Below are 27,146 nucleotides of genomic sequence, written 5' to 3' on the forward strand. Positions count from 1 at the left end.
TCTGGGGAAGTCCATATGCTTCCTCTTGCATAATCTCTTGTGAGGGACCTCTTCAGAAGGGCATTCTGGTGAAGAGAAGGGTTCACCCACTGGGGCATCCTGAGGCCTTGGGTCTCCACGTCTGTGTGGAATCAGTTGTGCTGAGTCAGACACCGGCCAAGAGGCTTCCCCGGCACCAAGGGGGTTGGGTGTGAAGCTGATGTAGGAGCCGAGCTCACCCGCGCTGAAGCTCCGAAAGGCAAGTTTGGATCAGACCGTGTTCCCCGTACCTGACTGGAGAGCATCAGCTCCTAGACTCTTCGAGCTCAGATGGCACCAAGGAAGTTGGAGCAGAAGTTAGAGCCATAGATCCTGAAGCAGGTCTTGGCTCCGACAGTTCCAAAACTATCAACTCCATGCATTCTAGCTCCAAGGCCCTGAGATGGGTCAGAGGAGGAACAGATAGTGAAGGGGTAGGTCCACTTGGCTCCGAAGCCTACTGGGTCGGTTCCAACAAAAATTTGGCTAATGCCAGTGTACTTAAGAGCTTCTGCACCACACGATCCACATCTTCATCTGCCAAACTCCTGGAGAACTGAGAAAAGGGGACAGGAGATCTCAACCTCTGTATTATAGGTGATCTTAAAATCAGAGATACTGGCTACTTTAGTTCCATCAGCTCCAAAACAAGAGGAGCTGAGGTAGAAGGTTTTTCTGGCCCAACGGATTTCGCGTCCAATTGAGGTCATTTTTTAAATTTTAGTTGAAGGTTCAGATTGGTCTGAAGAAGACGAAGACCTTTTAGTTGACTTCTCAGATCTAGAAGGACGGGAAGAGGTTTTATTTAATGCGCTCTGACCTTTTTCTAAGGATTCCGAAAAAGAAGTCTTTAACAACCCTCTCAGTATAAGTTTATTTTTTCTTTCAAGAAGAACCCTTGAACAAAATGAATGGCATATGGAGCATGACTCCTATAAATGTACTGCTACAAGGCAATAGACACATTCAGTATGACTACCCGTTAAAGACAACTTTTGAGAGCAGTTAGCACATTTTTTAAACCCTGATGGTTTAGTGTCCTTTGATTGCTTAGACATACTATCAGCAAAATCAGCACAAATCAACAACAGCGGAATCTAAAGCCTAAAAAAGTCTCGTAAGTTAAATGAGCTATTTAGGTAGGGAAAACAGAAGAAACACCAGAAACTCCCGTTTTTTTTTTTTTTTTTTTTTTTTTTCCAGAACAAAAGCACAGCACACAGGAAAAAATTCTCCAACTGAAAGGAGGCCGAGTTGCTCTCTAAATTAAATGAGCTGACTCTGAAAAAGAGGGTCAAACCTTTTTTTTTTAATACAGAACAAATGCACACCACACAGAAATAAAGCCCTCTAACTCAAATGGGTTTAGTCACTCTCTAACTTTATTTAACGAGGATACAACTAAACCCCTGTACAGAAAAACTCTAGAAATTCCTATAAACTAATAAGTAAAACACAGCACGATGCTAAGACTGTAATTTAAAATCCATACACACAGAAAAGGCCGGGATAGGGGTGAAACTTTGGGCCTTATGACAAACGATGGCCCAAAAGGAAACAGCAAGTAACAGATACAGCCTAATACTGTGACTTCTTCTTCTTCTTCTTTTTTTGGCTAACAAAGTCAAATGACTAATAGAGTAACAGCTATAAAGACTTTATAGGAAGAGTAGAAGGTTTGAATGTATGACATAAATTCAAAAGTTAACTTAGCCAGAGCCAGTTGAAAAGACGCCTGATCTGTTTAGCGGAAAACAAGATCTGGGGAATGGCATAGAGCATCATGGGATAGGGAGCTACGACCTTGTTAGAGACCATCTAGAAAAACCCAAGCTTTTGTAATCAGCCCAGTCAGAACCAAGGATTTGTTCCGAACCCACAAGTACAGAATGAAGGCGAGATAGGACCACTTCACATCAAAGAACATTTCTTTGGATTAGAATGCTAGAAGCTCACCCATGTGAATTCAAGCAAGTCAGCTGTATAATAAGTTCCAGGTGTGTGGAGCCTTTTAAAAATAGACCAAATTCCAAATAAATCAGGTGTTGCTCTTGAAAATAGCAGCAGTCCGAACATGACAAAGGAGAGAACATGCTAGACAGTAGGACTGAAATTCCTCAAGTGAGAATACCAAGATTCAAGTGGGGCAAAATATGCCAGCTTGAGTATCTTATAATCCATAAACAAGCAGGTATACAGCGTACGTACTGCAGGATCCTGATAATATAATAGTGATGTGATGTACAAGTTAATTAAGTTCAGCAATGGAATCAAGAACTAGGCTCAGTCAGGCTTGTTCTATTACATAGAAATGCAAGGTACAGAAAATTGTAGCAATCCAAATGGGACAAAACCAAGGCTTGAATAACCATGGCTTAATCTTCTGACAGAAGATGTTTAGTCCTGGCTGTGTTTCTTAGATGGTAGCAGAAGGACTTTGTAGCAGCAGGCATCAATCTTAATGTGAGCTTGTTATCAACAGTAACTCAGTTTGTGAGGAAGCTTCACAGATATTTTGCCCAGTCTCATAAATAATGTGACTGCACAGTAGATGGTGAACCAGTCTGCATATTAGTTCTCTTCATAAAAGAGAATCATGCTAATGATATGCCGTGGACAAAAGTACATCAGTAATTATGTGTCAGGAAGGGTTGACATAGTAAGCCCCTCCATCTCAATATTGGGCAGGCTTGCAAAGGGTATTACATAGTTGCTTCAGCTTGACTTCTAGGTTAACATTAAAAATAGTGCTAAGTGTTGAATAAATTATAATGGTGTGATTTGAGGAAAAAGAAGCAGGTTATACCTGTCTTTTTGTTGCTTAGCTGCTCTGCAGATATGAGCAGGTATAATTCATGAGCATTATCCCCTTACTGCTGATGTATACTAAGACGCTTTCATTTGCATATCATTATATCAGGTGACCTGTTAATGATCACAGCATGGTTGGTTGATATTGGGTTGACACACATACCTAAGTATTGTGACTGGTTGTGTGGTGTGGATTGAGTGCACAGTAGTGCAAGTGGAACTTTGGTATTTACACAACTGTATAATACTTAACTTTGGAATTGTTGGATGTGTTTTTAAGCTAATATTGTTGCCCGGGCAGATTATGCTGAATATCATCATCAATGTAACATGGCAATCAGTCTGAAATTTTTCCGGTGACTCCCTTCCTCAAAATACAGCACTTCCTGTACCATTCTATCATATGTGTATCACAAAGTTTGGGAGTACAGTAACATGGTCTACATTTTGTGAAGTACATAGTGTTTTTTCTCCCATCTAGCTGATCTATGCATTTCAGACTATATCTGTGAATACTGCTTTCAGGCTCAGATAACTTTGTGTCTGTAACCCTGTAAGAATTGCTTAGGGAGGCAGACAGGTAGTCTTTCCAAACATATCATGTATCACTGCGGTGACTGTCTTAGATGTGTTATGTTTAAAACAGTCACAGTTCATGGGCTCCGAGGTAAGTACTAGGCCCTTGTGAACCACTGTAAGCCTAGCCAGTTTCCATTTTTATGCTCAAACTAACCTATCCCATTTGATTATAGACTGGTCTTACCCCTTCCATGGTTGATAAGTATATATTACCACGGATTATACCATACCAAATTTGAGGGGACCCATTAATGGGATTTTCATATCCTGAGACAAGGAGAAGTAGGGATGCACATCATTAGAATAGCAGTGATAATGCCATGGTCTCCTGAAAAATGAGTTCTTCCAACGGCAGCATGTAAAACAGATTTTAGTGTCAACAGCCAGACATTTAGGAAGCAGATTAGGACTAGGACGCCTCTGGGGAATCTTCAGTAATTGTGCAGTTGCAACAAAAGTATTCCATAGTCAACCTTGTCAAATGTTGCTGAGATTAGAGGGGACCATATCAAACAGTCATATTTATTTCTGCCCACTAGGAGGTTACCCATAGCTTTAAAAAAGGCAGTTCCCCTTCTGTGTCTCATCCCAAATTCTGGTGGAAATGACACCCCGATGTTATATTCCTTGATCTCGGAATTATGCTGCACATATGTCGTCTTCTGGAGAGCCTTACTGACAAATGGACGGTTTCAGATCTGTTGGTAGCTGTCAGGATCATCAGCATCTAATGTGGATTTCTTGAGTGTTGGGGTTACTAAGGCATACTTTAGTGAATATAGAAAGTTACCACACTTGAGAAGAAGAAAAGATTGACTTGTAGCCAAATGGATCGAACATGGGTTTAGAATGCATATGTTGTAGCTTGAAACCAAGCAAATAAATTACTGACGGTCAAGCAAATGAAATTCATCTTGATACAAAGAGTCCAAAGTACCATCAGCCCCTGGCAATACCTCAGTCCTTCCTAAGTGAAGCCGGATTAAGTGCAGAACTTAAGATGGAATTTTACAGAGGAGACAGACTTTTAGGCAGCAAGACAAGCTACCCTGTACAGTCATCTGCCACTTGTAAAATCATAGCCAGTCAGTTGTCCACAATTGGTATATCCATGGACAGAAACATATTCTTAATATATATTTTTAGTTCATACTTGTCTTAATGCTTGCCCATTTGAAACGTGTTTTACAAAAGGCAAGCATATTGCCACTAGAGCTTTTTTCCAGTCCTTCTTAATGCATGGAGCTCAAACGTAAACCATGGCTTATGTACTGTGAGTGCAATCAGGTATATAGACGTGGGGCAAATTAATCCATAGAAGATGTGCAGGCTGTACTGTAGGCTGAGGTAAGTGAATGTGATTCATCTTTACTGTACCCCAGTAGAAACTAGTTCAAAATAGGAAAGAGTACCTGACTGGTGACAGCCTTTTTGTACTGTACCAGGTTAAGGGGCTGCAGCCAGTGATACCACTGAGTAGGTCATTTTATTCACTTAGCTAGGAATATGAGAATACTGCTGACTTTACAGTTTATTTTGGTCTTTTTTGTCAGGACAGTATTTTGATGAGACTGATGACTTATTGCACATCATTTTGCTCAACCTGGAAGTAAAATTATATAGACCAATAACTTGCCTTTCGACGATGTAAAAACTATGTACTGGAATTGATGCAGACAGACTCTATAGTAATTTAGAAGAAAACTCAATTATGGCAGTAGTACAAAAGGGCAATAAAAGAAAGTCATATGGCACAAAGGATCATTTGTTGTTAAATAAAGTCATAGTGGAGAACCGCAAAAAGGGGAAGAATCAAGTACGACATGGATTGACTACAGAAAAGCACTTGATAGTATCTAGTATTTATGGATAAAAGAGTGCTTAAAAATGTATAAGATACACCCCACACTGACTGACGACATTACAGTGACCAGGAAACAGTGAGGACCACTTTGTAATTAAGCCATAATAAAGGACAAATTATTATTCCAGGGATAAAAATTCAAAAGGGGATATTCCAGGGTAGCTCTGTCACTGCTGCTATTCTGCCTTGCCCTTAACCCATTAAGCTGTCTACTTATCAGCTTAGGCCATGGCTATAATTTGGCTCTTAGAAAACAACATAGTGTAAAGACTTCTCATCTTCTCTTTGTCAGTGATTTGAAACTATATAGATCATCAGATGAGGAACTGAAATTACAACTGTAAGTTGTCAAAACTTTTTCAGATGATATAAGAAAGTCATTTGATCTTGGTAAGTGTGCAAAAGCAACCTTTAAAGCAGGAAAACTGTAGCACCAAGAAAACATCAGTTTGGGAAAAGAATGTGATATAAAAGAACTTGAGCAAGAGGGAGTATATAAATATTTGGGAATTGATAAAGGATCAACAATAAAACATGAACAAATGTGAATAAAACTTAGTAAGGAGTACTTTAGAAGACTTAAATTAATCCTGAAAACAGCATTGACATCTAGGAACAAATCCAGGCTATAAACCAATTTGCTCTTCCTGTCCTAACTTACAACTTTGGAGTGACTGACTGGCCCCAAAATGTGTTGGATAGATTAGATAGGAAAATAAGAAGGATGCAAGGCCATGGAACGTGTTATCATGGAACTTGTAAACAAAGACACTGGCAAATTTCAAACACTGGACCCCACCCAGTTTGGGTTTGTGAAGGGCTGATATTGTCTCCTAAACCTGACTGACTTCTTCAAATCAGTCTCCAGAGCTGTGGACGAGGGTAAGGCGGTCCACACAGCCTATCTGGACCTCACCAAGGCCTTCAACACCATTCCCCCACTCTGGAATCATAGATAAACTTACTAAGCTGGGCATTAATCCCTACATCACTCGATGGGTTGCCAACTGGCTTACTGACAGAACCCACACTGTAAAAGTAGCTGACTCCAAATCCAGCTCCAGACAAGTGACAAGTGGAGTACTTCAGGGTTCAGTCCTGGGACCGTTATTGTTTGGCATCTACTTCTCTGAAGTACAGGCCAACACTAAGGGACTCTGGCTAACAAAGTTCGCAGATGACTGCAAAACTGGGAGCCATTACTGAATCCCCAAATGATGTGGATATTTTACAAAAGGGCCTTACAAAAACAGATGCTTAGTGCCAGAGCCATGGGCTCAAGCTCAATGCCAAGAAATGTATAGTTATCCCCTTTGGGAAAAAACATGTACCTGTGAATTACCACATAGGGGGCAGTACACTAAACACAAAAAGTGTGATAAGAGACTTAGGGACACAGATGAACAGTGGTCTCACCTTCGATAACCACATCGCCACAACAGTCAGGAAATTCTTCTATATGGCACACCTCATCACTGAAGGCTTTTCATCCAGAAATAAGGAGGTCATTGTCCCACTGTACTCATCCCTCATTAGACCCGTTATAGAATACAACACCCCATTTGATATGTACCTCTAAAGACATCTGCAACAACTGGAAAGGCCGCAGAAATACCTTACTAAAAGAATCACAGGCCTAAAGCAGATGCCCTGTGCTGACCGTCTAAAAAAACTCCAGCTATACTCTGTCACATATTGTCTATTCAAAAGCGATCTCTGCTTAACATACAAGGCCATGTTAAACCCAGAGCTGTTGGACATGCTACACTTAAAGAAATCTCAATCCCTCAGAGCCACATGCTCCAGGGATCTAAACCTTGTCATCACAATGAACAAAACATGCTGGAGGGACAGGTTCCTGACCCACAGACTCCCCAGACTCTGGAACAGACTGCCCATACATGTCAAGCAGACTGCCTCTGTGGCCATCTTTAGAAGGAACCTTGACGACTGGATGGGAGATAGGAATTTCACCCCGGGGATCATGTCAGTCGCCCTGATAGACAGGGGTCCAGGGAAGTAAATAGTGTGGGAAGAAATAGCCTGGGAATTGTTATGGCTAGACTTGTATAGGCCCTAGGGCCGATAGCCTAGTACCAACCTATGAACCTATGCTTCATGCTCACCAAATGATTTATAAAAATCAGTGCATACCAAGATTATATATTCCCCATTTGGAAAGAGGGATGGGCCTCCTTGAAATTGATTACACGTACAGATCTGCAGTTGTGGGACTCCATACATATCTGCTGATCTCACAAGACCCAAATGTAGTGAAAGTTTTGAAACATAAGGAGAATAAATCTAAGATGACTTCTCTGCTTAATTTAGCAGAAGCATATTGGCGTCAAGCAGGAATGGAAATCAGACCAGAAGTAGATAAACAAAACAGGTGCAACGGAATGTGCCAAAAAACAAAAGAAAGAATATAAGGTGAAGGGCCAGATGAGAAGGCAAGAAATGTGGAAAATGTATAAATATAGTTGCAAGTATGGAAAACTTCTGGAAGAACCTCATATTGATCAGGAACGAATGCAGGAATGGTTAAGGAGAGGTGAATTCAAACCAAATTATGAAAGGTTAATATTGACGGCACAAGATAGTGGGCTGCGTACACGTTGGTTTACAAAGTCCATTGAACATGTTGGAGAAACAGACAAATGTAGGTTTTGCAAAACAGAATTGGAAACATTCACACACCTCATTGCTGGTTGCGACATACTAACAACAGAAGGACTGTATACTGAAAGGCATAATAATGTGGCAAGACTGCTGCACTGGGAATTGTGCAAACATTATGGTACTGAAGGGGCTGAAGAACACTGGAAACTTAAGCCACAAAGCATCATAGAAAATTATGAAGTTTACATCACATGGGATCATCCATTACCAACAGTTCAAAAGATAGATGCTAGAAAACTGGATATAGTGGTCCAAGAAAAGAAGACCAAAGTAGCATTGATCAGTGAAATTGCCACAACCAGTGACTACACTGTCCTACATACAGAGAAACACAAAGTCATAAAATATTAGGATTTGCAAGCAGAAATGAGAGCAATGTGGAAGAAAGATACCCAGATAGTTCCAGTAGATTTAGGAGCAATGAGTCTTATAAAAAAAAAAAAAAGAGTCTACAATCATATTTAGATATGTTACCAATACATGTAACTCTGTACGAATTGCAGGAGTCATTACTGGGCATATTGCATGTGCTGCGAAGAGCACTTTTGTCTAACATCAGAGAGTGAAACAATATTAATTTCATGAACTTTAATTGCACTTCGACTTAGGAATGGGGTCCATTCCTGTCATGCTGTTAGAAACCCAAAAGATTTGGAGAAATTAAAAAAGGAAGTGCAACTCTGATCATGATGTGTTTGTGTCGTTATGAATAGCCTGCTGCTGGCTTACTTGTTTACTTCAGCATTTTCACTAGAAAACTGTTGTGGCAGAGATCGGATACCCCACAGATGAGGAACGTAGGAGTCTGCCTTTACAATTTTTCCCAGTATTTATAGTGGCTCACTTTATCTAGTTTATTTTGCTGCCATGATTTGTAATTCATTTTCAAGATCTAGAACAATGACTGAAAACTAACAGTGAAATATTTCCATATATCTGCAGATATTATGATTTGTTTATGAAAAAGATCAGGAACATATTAGATTAGATAGATATTCAAAAGCCAGAAAGGAGTGTGCTGTACTGCAATTAAAGTGAAGATGTACAAATGGAATTAATTTTCCTAAGCAGATACTTACAACTTCATTTGACAGTGAAGATAGCTGGTATGAGAGAGAAAAAGCAGTGACTTGGGAACGGATATTATATATTTAAGAACCTGGAGAAATGGAAGAATAAGATTTGTAGTTAAATGCTGCATTGCTAGAACAGAAAAGCCACAATCATCTCTAGTGTATGTGCATCTTAACACATCATCTTCAGACCAAACCTTTAGCTGGATTGTATTTGGTTATATATCCTACGTCTGAAATCATGGTCATCACAAAAGAGGAAATACTAACTACTTACTGTACATATCCAGGTTCATAGGTTCATAGGTTCATACTAGGCTATCTGCCCAAGGGCATTTATAAGCCAAGCCCATAGTTATGTGGCTTTCGCCACCCCTTTAGTTTGAATAAAAACTATGCCTATCATTTTTCTGTGCCTCTGTCAAGCAGTGACACTGAAGTAATCCCTGGGGTATATCTGCGATCTCCCATCCATTGGTCAAGATTCCTCTCGAACAAGGCCAGCGAGGTGCTCTGCCTCACATGTACCGGGATTTTGTTCCACAGCATAGGGAGTCTCTGGGTGATGAATCTGTCCCTCCAGCACATTCTATTTATAACCGTGTCAAGGTTTAAGTCTCCCGTCCTTGTGGTTCTGAGGGATCTAGATTTTTTGAGGTGAAGCATATTCATCAAATCTGGGTTTGACATGGCCTTATATGTCAGGCACAGGTCACCTCTGAGCAAGCGGTATGAGACTGAATAGAGCTGGAGTTCTTTCAGTCGGGCAGCATAAGACATATTTTTGAGACCCTTTATCCTTTTGGTGAGGAACTTTTGGGGCCTTTCAAGCTGCAGCAGGTGTCTGGTCAGATACATTGCGAACGGGGCATTGTACTCAATCATAGGTCTAATGAGTAATGAGTACAGGGGTACGATGACCTCCCTTGATCTAGATGTGAATCCCTTCATGATCAGGTGGGCGATATAGAAGGTTTTCCTAACTACTTTAGCAACATGAGTGTCAAACGAAAGGCTACTGTCAACTTGGGTCCCCAAATCCCTGATGACTTTTTCTGTGCTCAGTGGATTGCCACCTATATGGTAGCTAGGGGTAACCTTGTTTTTCCCAAAGGGTATGACTATGCATTTTTGGCGTTTAACTTCAGGCCATGGCTCTGGCACCAGTTATCCGTTTCTGTGAGGCCCTTCTGGAGGATATCTGTGTCAGATGTGTTTTCGACTATGGCGCCCAGTTTGCAGTCATCTGCAAACTTTGTCAGCCATAACCCTCCTGTGTTTGCTTGTACTTCAGAAAAGTAGATGCCGAACAAGAGTGGACCCAGGACTGAGCCCTGTGGGACACCACTTGTGACAGGCTTTGAGTCTGACATGGCTCCAGCAACTCTGACCCTGTGGGTTCTGTCACTTAGCCAGTTTGCAACCCATCTTGTGATGTATGGGTTTACATTCAAGCTGATGAGTTTTTCGATGATACCTGAGTGGGGTATTGTGTCAAGGCCTTTGCCAGGTCGATGTAGGCTGTATGGACTGCCTTTCCTCATCAATGGCCTTGGTGACTGTCTCGAAAAAGTCAACCAAGTTTAAGAGGCAGGATCTGCCTTTGACAAAGCCAAACTGGGTTGGATCCAAAGTCTGCAAGTTCCCTATGTCTTTATTTATGAGTTCCATTATGATCCTCTCCATGGCTTTGCAGATAAGGCTTGTCAAGCTAATGGGGCGGTAATTTCCAGGGTCTGTGGAGGCACCGCCCTTATGAAGTGGGACCACAGTCGCCGTGCGCCACTCCTTGGGTACGTATCCTGAGGTGAGGCTAAGATTAAACAGCTGTCCTAACTGTGGGTTTAATTCCTCGTTGAGTTCATGAAGCATACAGCCGGGGACACCATCCGGTCCCATGGATGCTGTGTTTTTTGCCTTAGTGAGGGCAGTTCTCACCTGGGCGTTGGAGATGTTTGGGGGGCTACAGTCCTCTGGAATAGATATCTCTCCTTTTGGGGGGGGGGGAGAAGTTTGCACTGAACCTGTCAGCAAGTATGTTAGCAATGTGTGTAGGTTCAGTAATTTTCACATCATTTTGAACTAATTCTGAGCATATCTGGGAGTTTCCTCCTAGGTTTCTAACATAGCTAAAGAAGGCCTTATGATTGTCTTTAGAGTCCTTGGCGATTTTTCTCTCAAAATTTGCCTTGGATGATTTTATGAGAGCTCTTAGTTTTTTACTTATAATGATCAAAGGTGTCTTACCTTTCAAGGATTTTGCTCTATCTTGTAGTAGCTTCCTCCTTTTGTTGTAGAGCTTGTTTATGGCTGGGGTCCACCAGACTGGATGCTTGCCTTTGGTACAGAGAGTCTTAGTTTTGTTTGGGATTGCCTGATCCATGCAGTCCTGTAGGTGCTGGTAGAAGGCATTTGTAAGTGATTCAGCGGTTTGAGTAATGTTTACCACTGGCTCAGGGGCCTTAAAGGAGACCACACTAGTTTTAGAAGTGTGAAATCGGCTTTTGAGAAGTTTTTCACTGTGGTCTTTTTTGTTTCAGGTGGGGCGGGATGAGGACCTCCAGCGAGATTAGTTTATGATCTGATCTCACCAGTGAGGGTATACTTCGGTGTTGAACATTTTGATCCCATGTTCGTGATGATGAGATCAAGTATGTTTTCTCCTCTTGTGGGGATGGTGACTAGTTGTTCCATGGCATTTGAGTTTATGAACTCCAGGAATCTTTGGGTTAGAGTGTTCGGGCTTGAGTAGTGTTCCCAGTCTATATTAGGGTAGTTGAAGTCACCTAGTATGATGGTGTTTGGAGATACATTTATCCCTCCAATGTTTTCAGGAAGGCCATGTGAGGTTCCTGAGTTTGAGAGGGTGGCCTGTAACATGCTACAAATTGCAGAGCAGTCTTGCCTATGGTTAATTGCACCTGGATGGTCTCCGATGCAACGTGCGTTGCCACCAACCTTGAGGTGTGGGTGTCCTTTATGAATATGGACACCCTCCTTTCTTGGTGTTGTCCGGATTTTGGGGCCGGAATGCATGATATGAGGTGAAACCTGTTAGTGCTGGGGTGCTCTCAGGAGCCTTGAACCAGGTTTCTGTCACAGCACAGACATCGATGTTCTCCATATTGAGAAGGGCCTCGAGTGCGTGCATCTTGAGATTGAGACTTCTGGCATTGAGCAGCATTACCCTTAGTTTTTTTTCCTTTTGGTGTTCTAGGGTGGTAGGTTTAGAATTTGAGCCTTGCCTAAAAAGGCACTATGGGGTGGCAATAGCCTTTGCCAATATCCGGAAGCCCAGGGTGACAGGTGCAAGCCGTCCCTTGAAGCAGCGTGACTTGTCCAGCATGTCATCCCAGGCAGACAGACATTGGATCCCCTTTGAATGACACCAGAATTTAAGCCAATTATTAAAGCTGATCATCTTATCACTGTATTGTGGCATCATTCTAGGTGAAGGTAGGATACTGCTCAAGGTCAGGGTCATACCTGCCTGGGCTACATAATCAGAGAGCTCCTCGATGTCCCTTTTCATGTAGTCCAAGGAGGTATGTCTCAGGTCGTTGACACCAGCGTGGACAATGACTGAGTCGTACTTGTACCTGCTGTTGAGAGACCTGAGTGCTTGCGTTATGTGGTGGATTCTAGCGCCCGACAGGCAGCTTACTGTGACCTTCTCCTTACTCAGTCTGGTGAGCGGGACGTCAGTGTGTCTGACTATGGAATCACCAATGACAAGTGTGTCTGGCATTTTGTTTGGCCTTAAGGGCTGTGACTGTTTGACACTCTGACTGTGTGGTCTATGTGTTGCATGTGTTGGGTCGTGAGGTGGTAGTTGTTTGGGTGTCTGCTTTGGTGGCCTCTGCTGTTTTGGTAAATTTTTGATCAGAGCCTCCGAGTATGTCTTTGTGTGAGTATGTGTATGATTTGTTGTGATGGTACCATGTGTGACTGGGTATGTATTGTGTGTGGTTACCTTCTCCTCCTGTCTGGTCTTGCCAGTCCTATGTTGAGAGAGCTCAGCCTCCAGTTTGGCCGTATAGTTGCATCTCTCGCATGTATTTGTGTTTTGTGGGAGAAGGAGAGGATTGTCTGTGTACATGAGGCAATTGTAACATTGCCTCAATATTCCCAGGTTCACCAGTTGAGCTGGAGAGGACACTAGCAACTGATCCCTCGACATACTAGAAGTAGTAGATAAAGAGACTTTCAAAGGACTCCGGGGGAAGTGGGTTTTAGGCTGGTGGGGTACTATCTATAATAAGAGTGCTTTATCAAGGTGCAAGTACTGTAGGAGTAAGTGCTAGGCTTTACAGATAGAGAATAGTCTACTTGGGAATCAAGTAGAGATGAACTTTTCAGTTATAGGATATGCTGGTTAGATCAGCAGTACAGCTCGAGGAAGGTAGTTCTAAGGGAAAATTTGAAGAGTGGAATTTAGATGGCCCGAATAGTTTAACCTTGTTTAACCGCCGCTGCTCTTGTGTGCAACAGTGGCAACTCCACGCTAAATCACGCTAACGCGCGTTTAGCGTGTTTTATAAGCAGGGGGCTGAAGGGAGCTAGGAATTGGCCCAAAACTCTGAAACTGGACTACTCTAGTTCAGTAAGGTGGGAAAACAAGAGATTTTTTTTTTTTTTTTTTTTTACAGAGACAAGGAAAAAAACAGACAGTAAATGCTTTTAAGCGGCTAGCACACTTGAGTGTGTTAGCCTACAGGTAAAATTAAGCAACAAATAACTTTTTAAGAGTGCAAAACAGTTAATCAACACAAAAACAGTTTAAATAGAATGCAGAGCTGTATAAACAGGCTAACATGCAGTCGCTAAGCAGTAAATATTCAAAAAGCCAGAAAAAATACTTAAATCAGTTATAGCAAATACAGTTATAACAAATGCTCTGAAATATACTGTATATTTCCAATATGTTTGAGAAGGACAGTCAGAACACAAGAAGGTTCAGGCGAAAAAGAAAAAAAAAAGTTTTGTTTTACTTTTTGAAAAGGGAAAAAGGAGGAACAGAAGGCCTTATCAAATGTTCTCTCTGTATTAAGAAGAATGAGCTAATGACACTAGACTGGGAGGTGTGTCACAGTAGGGGCGGGCAACTGCAAAGCCGCCAAGTATAAGAGCAAGACACCAACAGGTAGGGAGGGTGGGACAAAATAGCCTAAGAAAGCAGTACAGAGTCAAATGAAAGTTTTTAAACAGATAAGGATTTGTGAAGATTCTGAATAGACAAAGTGCTTTATATATATTAAATTGGAAAAACAGTAATCTGTAAAAATAATCAAAAGATACTTATATTTTGTAGCTCAGTTGCGGTCAAACAACTTCTCCAGCCTGCACTGTGTGCAAAGACACCAAAGTTAGGGCAAGACCAGATCAACAACTTTTTTTTTTTACAAGAACACAAAAGAACCAGCCCCCACTAGCCAAGAGATAATTACACAGAGTAAATGTTTCAGTTTATACAATAGCCTAAGACAGCAAAGCACTGCAGAGTCAAATGACAGTTTTTAAACACTAGACAGCAGAAACAACCACTAAAGCAAGACAGAAGATAGTTGTAATCATCTCAAAGACCAAGCACTATGACTTTCAGCAAACTGATGTAAGAATAGAGTTGTTGGTATAATGATTCTTAACTATGCTGGAGAGAGTTATTTTATAGTGTGTATGTGTGTGTGTGTGTGTGTGTGTGTGTGTGTGTGTGTGTGTGTTGGGAGGGGGGGTGATAGCAAACTGCTTGACTTTGTCTCATGCTGAAGCTGTTCTACAGGCTGTAACACATTATCACATTTGATATGATACAGCTAGTTATTGCCTTTCTTGAAAGTTTGTTCCTCAAGTTCCAAATAAAAGTTAAAGTCCTCCTGTATTATGGGAAAGCTCTGTGGCTTTTTCTGTAGCTCAGGCATGTTCTCTGCATGGACTGTATTACTGTTATAAACATGAGTCAGAGTAAGCAAAGAATGGTGATGTCTGCCTTGTAACTGAATGAGTTATTATCACTAACTACTGCAGGGAAGAATGAGAAAAAAGTACATAAGTAAAGTGGCAAGCCTTTGAATAAAGTACCGTTTAAATCAAGATTTCATGAAAGGCTGACCCATACACAGTCTAATTCAAGTAAGAGGACGTCTTTTGCATGCATTAAGTTGCTTTATGAAGAGACCAAAAAAAATTATACCTCGTTGTAAATTATATAAACCATACACATTTATTGTACATCTTGGTCGTTATAGTCACGGCAATGACACAACTAATCAAAGTGATACATAATATGTTTATTTTGAATTAAAAATGCATTTTTATAATAAAAGTCAGATTTGCCTTCCCATTACCAAAAGCATGGTCCCATATGTATCTGCTCACAGAGAAAACAGAATATGGCATAGGCCTTAGATCTCCTATTTCAGTGGTCTGTGTGGGCATGTATATTTTGTGAAGTGTAGCTGTATAGAAGATGGCGTGGAGGCTGATGGGGGTTGTTCACAGAAAACAAAGCTGCTTGATCAGGTGTAATGCAAAGGTTTTGTTAAAATACACACTGAACATATCATTTAAGCAAAATGGTACATTGGCATTGTATGAGTTGTCATAAAGTGGCATTTCAAGAGTGCGTAAAATGACAGTGTGAAACACAATGAGCTTAGATGATGCAGTCTGCTCAGCTCAACTGATAGATTTAATTGCCACAGGCATTATTCAGCTTATTACCCTAAAGATTTTCCTAGGGTCTTACTACTCCCCCAGTTCCCTTGTTGGTCTGTAGGCCTTAAACCCCAGATCTCACTTGCCACTAAAAAGCTCACATGTGAATAACAAAGAAAAGAAGGGAAAAGGTAGAATGACTCTATCAAAATATCAAATAGAGAAAACTATAAGTTAATTAATATATTATCACTGTTAGAAGAGTATAGGAAAGGGAAAAGGTGTGCAGATAAATATAAAGGAAAAGTACCAAATAAGCATTTCAATCATGACCCAAAAAGGTTTCACAGAAACTTGGGAAACAAGGCAAAAGGAATAGAAAGACCACCAAAAAAGATGAGAGAGGTACATTTTGGAGAAGTATTTATGAAGACACTAAAGAACACAACAAGGATGCTGAATGCGTAGATGAATTAAAAGAAGCAATAATGAGCTCTAATGTAGAGGATATGAAATGGATAAAGTATCCACCAGACAAAATTAATAAAAATTCCTAACTGGAAAACCACAGACCCAGGCACTGAACCAAACTTCTGGCTGAAGTTTTAACATCTTTACATAATGATTTCACCCTGAGTAAGAATTACTTCCATGCCCATGCCAAACAAACACCTATGTGGTTAACAACAGGAAAAATGATACTCCCCAAGAGTGAATCTGCAATCCATCCTAAGAACTATAGACCAATAACTTGTCTTCCGACAATGTACAAGTTATATACAGGAACGGATGCAGTCATTCAGAAAGAAACTTAATCTATGGCAATTGAACAAAAAGATAGTAAAAGAAAATCATATGGAACAAAGGATCATTGTTGCAAAACAAAACCATGATAGTTATAAAAAGGGAAATAATCTAGGTATGGCATGGATAGATTACAAAAAAAGCATTTGACAACATCCCGCTTCATGGAAAATGGAATGTTTACAGATGTATAAGGTACATCTTATCATGACAAAGGGCAAATTATTATCCTAAGGGGGAAAAAAACAAAAAAAACCTCTAGGGTAGATATTCCAGGGTGTACCTGCTGCTGTTTTGTCTTTTCCTTAACCCATTAAGCTGTTACTTTCTAAGTTAGGTTATAGTTATTGTTTAACACCAAGATACCAACCTTGCCCAAAGACATTTCAACTGCCTTTTGTGGGTGACTTAAAATTACATACGTCACCAGACAAGGATCTGAAAGCAGAACAACAAATGGTTAAAACTTTCTCCAGTGATATCAGAATGACATTTTATCTTGATAAATGTGCAAAAGCCACATTTATAAAAGGAAAACGGCAAAACCAAGAAAATATCAACTTGGAAATGGAATGTGATATAAAGGAACTTGATTAGGAGGGAGAGTATAATTGGGAACAGATGAGTCAACAATTAAATGAACAGATGACAATAAACCTCTGTAAGGAATACTTCTGAAGATTAAAGCTAAAACCGAAAACTGTTTTGATATGCAGGAATAAATTCCAAGCTGCAGGAATAAATTCCAAGATGTGAGTCAGTTTGCTATTCCTGTTCTAACTTACAGCACTGAACCAGTTATACAAGAAAAATACTTCATGATTAGCAAATGGTATATATAAAAACAGTGCATACCAAGATTATACATCCCTTATTCCAAAGGAAGTATGGGACCTCTCAAAATTTACCACATGTATAGATCTGCAGATGTAGGGCTGCATACATATTTGCTGACCTCATCTGATCCAAACATAGTCAAACTTCTGAAGTATGAAGAGAAGATATCTACAATCACATCTTTCCTTAGTTTAGTAGAAGCATTTCAGAACAAAGCAGGAATGGAAATAAAGACATGGACAAAAATCAGACAGCAACTGAAAATTCCAAAAAACAAAATAAATAATATAAAGAAAAGGATCAGATTAAAAGGAAAGAAAATTGAGAAGTCCACAATTATAGTGGCAAGTATAGATATGTGGAACAACTTCATGTTGACCAAGATTTGCGAATGGGTAAGGACTGGTGAAACTGAAACCAAAAGATGAAAGGCTAATAACAGCTGCCCAAGATAGTCTACTTAGCACATATTACTTTACAAAGTTTATAAAACAAGTGAGATAAGCAGGCAAATATAGGTTCTGTATTAGAAACCCAAAATACTTGGAGAAATTAAACCCACATGGTCATTTGAGACCTTATATGCTTGAATGTGATCACTCCTAAAAAGAATGAATGGAGTGATCCCCACTTGGTCTGCATATATCAAGTATCTAAATACCTATTTCATTGGATCATCAGCCATTATCTCTGCATGTGCTCTGTTTCTGACAGGCTTATATGTATTTAATCAGGCCTGGCATTTCCTATGAATAATTTTCATTGCTCATTTTTGATCCAAAAATTGATTTGAACGCTTCTCCTATTTTAGCCTTTTTTATGCAGCCCTGCAGGAATTTCTACATGTAATGACAAGCATTTTGGTCTGTCATTACACCACAGACATATTTTTTTTTATAAAAATGGACTTACATCCCTGTTCTGATGTTCATAGCTCACACCGTAAGAACACTTCTTCCTGCTTCATTCTTTATATATTTATTATTAACATTCAGCAGCTCTAATTACTTAAATAAGTAAGAATCAGATTTTTATATGCTAAGTTGTATATCTCACAGTAAAGTCACCACCTCAAACACTTACATTCTAAAGAATACAGATTTACAATTTGCAATCTGTCTCTGTATAACAACATAAACAAATATTGCATATATTTAAGGTGTTTGATTTGTTTAGATAAGTGGGGAAACTAGACTGTGGACCATATTCCACAGTGTTGTGCATTGTGCTTGTAAACACAGGAATGAAAAAAGACATCTGGAATTCTTGAAATGAATACTCTTAAAAACTGGTCCAGTAGCGTATTATTTATTGACATTTGATTACCAAGAAAGTTAAAAATGAGAAATGTAATTGCTGAGACATTATACATGTTTAGTGCTTTTGTGAATCCAACAAACAATTGTGAGATGATGCTTCTAAACTTGAAAAGGCCACAGGTAGTTTATGGTTCTGTGAATACAAGGGTGTGTCTCTGTGCGCTTATCTTGTATACCTTTGGATATGAAATCAGAGCCACTCATACATATCTCAAACAGTTACATATGAAATTCAGATCCATACAAGCAAACAGCCCTGGTCCGTTGTCTGAGATGTGGGTAATCCGAGGCTGTCTGGCATCTGGCCAAAAGTCTTGCAATGAGAAATGGAAGAATGCTATTTAGTTAACATTAAGCTCTAATAATAATAATCAAAATCAAAAACTTTGATGTGATATATCAAGTTGACAAGGACAGTTCGGACGACAAAATAAATGAAAGCAGGCGCCAAATAAACCTTTATTATGAATTGATTTATTTGGAGCCTGCTTTTGTTTATTTTGTCGTCCGAACTGTCCTTGTCAACTTGGTGCCTTTTTTGTGTGCTTTGGTTTTCTTAGCTTGCTTGGCACCTTCCTCCTTATTAATATTATTTTTTGATGTGATATATCTCAGAATACATACAGTGACTGTAATCACCTCATATACAACAGCAGTGAGAGACAGATTTAGATAAAACAATGATCACAGGTAGGAAAATGGTTATACTTTTCTTCTGAAAAGTTAGATATGGATGAGCTTTTTTTAAAAAAAACTTTTCTAGCCCTCCTTGAAGTTCCATACCTTTTCTGAGTCTCCCAGTTTGCTCAGTGCTTGTTTATGTTAATAGCACGCAGCTGTAGGATAATTCTAATATTGTATAAATTGTTATGCTCCATTCTGTTCAGGTAACATGGTTTTACTGATGCCTACTGCCTCTGCCACTTGTGACCACAAGTTTTGATTACTCTTTCGGTTAGTGAGTTATTTCCCATTGTTTTTCAGGATGAGTTGACTCCACTCCACTGTGCCTGCAGGAACGGGCATGTGCAGGTGGCAGAAATCTTACTGGATCATGGTGCACCAATACAAGCCAAAACAAAGGTTTGCCATTTTGATGTTTTGTAGTTTACTTTTTTTAGTAGTATATCACTTATTGAAATTATATTCTCTTTTAAAATGTTATTGAGAAGAGATGGACTACCCTAGTAATTGTGATGAAGTCATCATCACGGATTAAAAGTAGGTCTGTGAAGGTGTTGGATTTTGCAGTATTTCTATCAGAACTATTAAAAGTTGTGCTTTTTTTTTCGAAATCTGAATAAGAAATGGTTTGTACACATAAAATAGTGTTAAAACATGCTTTAAATAAAGTTAAGGGTTGTAGAACAAAGAAACTGCATTCTGCATACAACCAGTAGAGGGCAATAGCACACCTTACTGATATTGTAAGCCCCCATACTAGTACTGCTTGTGTGGTAAAACAAAAAATAAATGCAGCTACTTTTTTGTGACCAAGAAGAAATCGAAGGCAGTCCTTCTTATTACTGCTGGCTGTTCAAGACAGAGATACGTAGTAAGATTACAGTAAAGAAGTAAGTAAGCGATTAAGATATACTGGTAACAAAATTATTACATGTTGATTTCTTCATGTAGTTCCTTAAAAAAAATTCCATGGCTTCCATGATAACTGTTTTTCTCTGTTTGACTTCCACATGTAATTACCAGTATCTCTTATCATTATTGTGCAAGTTGCTTTAATGTTAGTTGGTGCTCCCTCAAATCTCATTTGGTAATTCAGAGAATTAACACTGAAAATGTTAGAGTGTATCAGCACATCACAAATATTTTATATGAGTGTTAGATACATGTTCTTGACAGGTGGGGTAATGACCCAACAAGTTAATTATTTTTTTTTTGAATGCAAATCATGGTAGCATGCTGTTCTGCTCACAAAATGAAATTGTTTTGATTGATTATTTAATTACCCACTTCACTGCATCAGTTCACCCAAATGGACAATTTTCACCCATGTTCTGGCCCACTCGTTCATTTCTTGATTTTCAAATTCTCTACTTAATCCAGTTTAGGGTCATATATAACCTGGATGCTCTCCTGGGACTCATGGATAAAAGGCTGAGAAAGTGATTCTGGATGGGATGCCACACCACTGTAGCACAACCCAGCCAATATGGTAAAACTTTAGAAGCCAAACATATATCTTTCAAAACTTAGAATTTCTCCTAACAACTCTTCAAATAAACAACAATAAAAAACTAAGTATAGCAGTAGTCTATATCCCCCCAGGCCAGAACATTCCCATTTTAGAGGAAATTCTATCATGGATAAAGCTAAGCATATCAAATGAAACTATAATCCTAGGAGATACAAATATTAATTGGCAAAATCTTACCTCCAAGTTAACTCCCCAGCCAACAGCATAAATTTACACAGCTAATCAAAACTTCCATCCATGACCTGTCTACAGGATCAGAGTCTATCTTAGATTGGATATTAGTTACCCACCCCCACAATGACTCAAACCCTGGCACCCTACCCAGCATACTAAGTGACCACTTCCCAGCATACACCCACAGGACTCACCCTCAATACACACTCGTATAAAACATCCAGAAATCTCATCCATTTTGAGCAAAATAAATTTTCAAGCATTTTAAAAACCCATAACTGGCTCCCACTAAAAACTCTCCCCCTAGATGAGGCAGTTAATTGGTTTAATAAGCTCTTCTTGGATACTCTTAATAGCTTTGCCCCCATACATATAAAGCGAACAAAAGTGAATCACACCCGATGGCTAACAAAACTGACCAAACAATGCATTCTTCATAAAGACAAGGCATGGAAAACTTGGCAAAAAGATAGAAAACAACAAAATGAAATGAATTTCGAACAAGTAAGAAATATAGCCAAGAAGCTAGTAATACAAGATAAAAAACATATATATATTTCTTCTCTAAGCTAACAACCTCACAAAATAATCCAAAGAAATTCAAATTCTGGAAGTCAGTCTCCACCCTTCTCAACTCTGGAACTCTACAGAATCCCTCTCCTGCACCTGATAAGACCCCTAATCAAATTTCCCATGACTTTAATTCCCACTTTATTACGACCATCGAAAAATTAATCAGACTCCTCAACAAACCCAAACCAGTACTCCCAGAATACTAATACTCTCATACAAAGTAACAATGTACCACTCATTCCTGACAAACTTCTAATCCTTCTGCAACACACTCATTTTCTGTTCAACCAGTACCCACATCTCTCATATGTAAACTATTAAAAAAACTCAGAACATGCTCTCTTTCTGCAGACAACCTTCCCCAGAATATTTACAACTAGCAGCAAATGCAATTGCATATCCAGTTAGTGTTCTTATAAACCACTCTCTTGCAGAAGGATACATTCCACATGTATGGAAAAATTCTATTATTACTCCACTACATAAAGGGGGAAACTCTCATGACCTCTCAAACTATCGCCCCATCTGTATACTTTCCCCACTATCCAAAATCCTTGAGAAGTGTGTAAACACACAATTACTCAAGTACCTCATTGATAATAATCTTCTGTTTCCCACTCAACATGGCTTCCTCCTAGAAAACAACACTATTACAGCCCTGCTCTCATTCACCGATACTGTCAACAAAGCCTTAGATACAAGTCACCCCACTTCAGTAATCCTATTGGATCTATCTAAGGCTTTTGACACAGTATGACATACTAAACGTCTGATCCAATTAAAAAAACTTGGCTGCACCCCAAATCCCTCAACTGGTTTACATCATACCTAAATAACAGACAACAATCTGTAAAGTGGCATAATGTCCAATCTGATTATTTGTCAGACAACATAGGAGTCCCACAGGGTTCCATTCTGGGACCATTACTCTTCAACATCTTTATTAATGATCTCCACAAAGTCTCGGGGGGGTAAAGGAGGTGAAGCCCCCCACTTTTTCTGTTTTGATTTTTTTTTTCTTTTTTCTTTTTTTACGGATCAGTGATCTTTTTTTTCCCTGGGAAAAAAAATCACTGATCCGTGTGTTTGACATTTTTGTTTTTTGGGGATTGTGGGTCAATTATATAGCGTTCGCAATTCATTGCATTTGCTTATATAATATAGACCCCTTCAAAATCTTATCTAAAGACAGAACTGAAATAGAAATAGTAAAATCTGCCAAACTACTGGGCATTACAATTGACAAACTCACCTTTGAAACACACATTCTCAATGCAATAAAGAAAACACACTTTAAACTTGGTAAACTTTATCATCATAAACTTTACATGGACAAAAACACCGAAACAAAACTGGCAAGTACCTTACTCATCCCTGCTCTACTTTATGGTAGTGCCATCTTTACTAACCTTCAGTCATCCCTCAGCAGTAAACTTCAGTCTTGTTACTATAAAATAGCTAAATTTGCCTCAGGACAGCCTAACCACTCACACCACTGCCAAACAAATCTCTAAGCTGAACTGGTTGGATTTCCCAAACTATCTTTGCTATACCCAACTAATGCTAGCCCATAAACTTAATTTATAAAACAAATACCTGCCGGCACTCTAATCAGTACTACAAATGTATATTCCTTCAGGTACCCTAAGATCCTCCAGCAAATTGCTACTAAGTGTAACCAAGCCCAACAAAAGAGCAGGACAATACTTGTTCTCCCATAGCATTGCTAAAAAATGGAACTCCTTACCCTCCCATATTTCCCAAATAGACTGTATAAAGACATGTAAAGTAGCATAAAAAACTTACTTCTTACATAACCTCAAATGACAATGCAAGTCAAACAAACCACCATAACACCTTCAGGGTCTATATTACATCATCGAACTCACAGGAGTTCAAACGATGTAATATCGAACCAGGAAGTTTGAAATCCAAAAAGTATGAGAACACAGAACTGTTCCGGTACAAAAAAAAACACGTACACTTTAAACTTATACTAATGTGAAGGGCTTCGCCCTCCACACCCCCCGACAGCAACACAGCTCTATTACCACTATAACTGTTCGGCAAGAACTGCCATGTTTTTTTTTCATACAATGTCAAAAGGAAACAACTCAAGCTTTGTACTATACTACCAACTGTTATCTGAGTTTATATAAGTTCTGATACATACTGATACGTTTTATATTGTCTATGTATTGCACTTATATATATATTTTTTTAATTTTTGCATATTTCTGCTTTTAGAGAAAAATTTGTCAAGTGTCTATATTTTTATTTGACTGTATTGTGGAGCTTTTCTCCCCGGGGCTCCACTAAAAATGTATTCCTGACCCAGTGGACCTTCCCGGTCAACAAATGTCAATAAATAACTAAAATAATAAATCATCTGCATATTACAGAAGTCCTGCTGAATCGATAACTATTACACTATCTTTCAAGAAAAGCTGAAAAGTCATTGTAAATGTGTCAACCGCTATATCATAAAGCAAAAGGGGAAGAAGTCCAACTAAATACAGTGTATAAACAGATCCCTAATACAAACAATAAATTAAACATGCAAATATGGAGCTCATGTTAAATTTGTGATAAAGGTTAAATTATTAAATGGTTCTGTCAGTAACAGTTAATCAAGGTGAGTGCTAGCGTTTGGGTTTCTGAACCACTATATCATCAGAATAAATGTAATTAGTATTTACAAGCAGGAGGCCTCAAGGTCTGAAAAATTAAACAATGACATGAAGATAGATGAAGAAAATTGCTGACATCAGCATTTACGGACACATGGCCTTCTGTGTAGATTATAAGGTAGGATTTTTTCAGAAGGCAGGAAGCTTGGCAGAGTTCTTGATTTTATGCAGAAAAGTATTCCATGTTGCTGTTTATAGGGAAAGAAGTCACAGGTCAACATGTTTGACCTTTATTCTGAGCGTGATATGGTTTAGCATCTCACATATACAAGAATGTGACTTTGTTATATTTATTTAAGGTAAGCAGACTTGACATATTGTCCCTTTATCAAAAGTAGCCTACATAGAGTATAATGTGAAATATAAGTCATATTTAAAATACAGTAATGTAATGCCCACCAGGTACTGCATCAGAAGTGAGTGATCCAGTCCATATGCAATGTTTAGCCATAACTTAGAGTAAGAAATAGATTCACACATCTGTAAATATGTTTATTTTAGATGATAGTGTGTCAGACTGTTTTTAAACTTGATAAATAGATGCAATCCTTATAAGCAATGGTAATAAGCCTCCTCCCCAGAAAGAAAAGGCCTTTGTGCAACATTCTAAAGAGGATAGAAAGTACAGCAAAGTTAAGCAGTCTGATGAGCAGAGTGTGCAAGCTCTGAGTAGGGAGCCAATGGTGGGAAAATGCTTCAAGAAAATAATTTTGTAGATCAATAAATAAATGGTATGATTTGCCCTCTGAGTCATAGGTAGTAGCCATAATTTTTTGTGCAATATAGTGGTTTTCTACTTTTGTAGCTTCAGTCATTAATCTAAAGATCTTATTGAGCATAACATGATGCCATCTGCCACATTCTAGGGCTGGTAACAGAACTCGTTTAGGCTAGCCCTACTTTTTTGTTTTGGGTGAAACATTTTGAGTTTTCTGGCAGGTACTTGGTAGTCTGTGAAGTTCATCAGGCACTTTATTCATACTGAGATGCAGTTCTCTCGTGGCACAAATACCAATGGAGTGTCAGATGCTTGGAAAAGGAGTGTGGCCATACCTATCAACTTCTTCATAACAGAAATCTGAACAAAGCCTAAAATAACGAGAGGGACAAAGGCCCGAAAATAGGGACAGATTTTAAATATTGCTCTTATCAACATAGAAAGTTGCTTCAAAAACAGGATTTGTGTTACCGTAGATTTTCTGAAGGATATGAAGTCTGAAATTCAAATATATGTAATTATTTAGTGACTTCAATCCTCAGTGATTTGCCAGAAAACCACACATTTTATGAGGAAAAGATGAAAAATATGAAGCACAAATCTGATAGGTATGACCTTTGCTGCTCCAGTGATACCGTTTCTTTTCCTTTTTTTTTGGCAGTTTAGGGTGAATACTAAGATGGCTATATTGTTGGGATAACAGATAACATATTCTTCATATTAGTACCGGAGTAATTCGTTGACTAGATAATCATGTCACCAACACAGGAAATTCAAGGAAAGATTGGGCAGGCAGATTCCAAGTTTATTCATGAAGATGGTAATAATGTCCCAAGAACAGAAGCTTGGGAAGCCCTATAGGCAGTTTGTTCCTGGTGAATGAAGAAACCATTCATTTTAACTTGGAAGCACTGGTTAACAAGCATCTTTTCATCCAATCAAGCGAGGTTGAGGACAGGCCATATTAGAAATGTCATGATAACATTTCTGGAGTGCTGCATTGAGTTAAAGGCTTTGGATAGCTCTAGTAATGCTATTATTCATCTTCCACTGCTAGCCACAGTAAGGATGCTTTTTTCTTTCCTTAGGCCATGGCCTTGTGGCGGTCTTAAAGTTAAACTCAGGGGTTAGCCTTGATGCTTTAACCTTTTCTGAGATTTTAACTGAGGTCAAACGAAATAGTCAGTTTGGTAAGAATTAAATATGTGAAGGAAATGCTCTGCTAAAGCAATCTTGCCATAATTCTTAGTAAATGAGGTGAAAGGTATTTTATGAGCTATTAGATCCCTGGAACCCCAGCATTTCATGAGACATGGCTACAGCAATTACCTGTGTTGCCAGACTGCACTTGTTTTTGATTCTCAGCTGGGACACCTTCTGTTTGGAGTCTGCATGCTGTTCTTGAGCCCATGTGGGTTTTGCTGCCAAGCTTCCTGCCTCATCCCAGAGACATGCAGATGGCTCGTAGATATGTCTGGTCTTGCATTGTGTGTCCCATTCAGGGCACTTCATTTGCCTAGTGCCCACTGAGCATCAGGATAGGCCCTGACTCCCCTGCAACCATGAATAGGCTTAAGTGGACTACCCAAGAATGAGTGATATTATTTTGACATTGAACCATGACCCTTGCAGTTTTGATTGTTCTGTAGTCACTATCCTGATACTATGCTATGATAGCCTTACCTGTATGGTTATCTGATTCTTTAGTTTTTATCATTTACTTTCATTCTTCGTCCAGGTGTGTCATTTCTTTCTTTTTTCATTTTATTGTGTCTGTCACTGTGTAATATTTTGTTTAAAAACCTTTATTGAATTATCACTTGTGACATAGGCAAATTTACATTTATACAAAAGTAATCAAACTGTATTCACAAATTAACATTATAATTGACATATAATGCTATATATCATATAACCAAAGCAACATTATGTAAATTATTCAGTTCCTGCCCCCGTTTAAACAAGAAACATATTTATTAAACTATAATTTACAACATAGACAAGCATACATTTGTATTAATGAAAACAAACCACACAGACACAATCCTAGTTGGAAGCATTTTGCATCACAAACCATACTGACCCACATCTCAGTTGCAAACATTATATATCACTAATAATCTGCCCAGTCATTT

At 39.0% G+C, this 27,146-nt stretch overlaps 1 protein-coding gene across 3 annotated transcripts in view; it reads left to right on the plus strand.

Moving 5' to 3' along the window:
• ANK1 (ankyrin 1) overlaps nt 1-27,146 on the plus strand; it is a 1,899,552-nt gene that overhangs the window by 695,722 nt on the left and 1,176,684 nt on the right. For all 3 annotated transcript variants that reach the window (XM_044082993.1, XM_044082990.1, XM_044082992.1), the window contains exon 9: nt 19,626-19,724. In XM_044082993.1, the coding sequence (XP_043938928.1) occupies nt 19,626-19,724 (99 nt within the window). The remainder of the gene's footprint in view (nt 1-19,625; nt 19,725-27,146) is intronic.

Source organism: Protopterus annectens, chromosome 9.part0 (assembly GCF_019279795.1).
Source record: "Protopterus annectens isolate FY-2018-M chromosome 9.part0, PAN1.0, whole genome shotgun sequence".
In the NCBI taxonomy this organism is placed as follows: Eukaryota; Metazoa; Chordata; order Ceratodontiformes; family Protopteridae; genus Protopterus; species Protopterus annectens.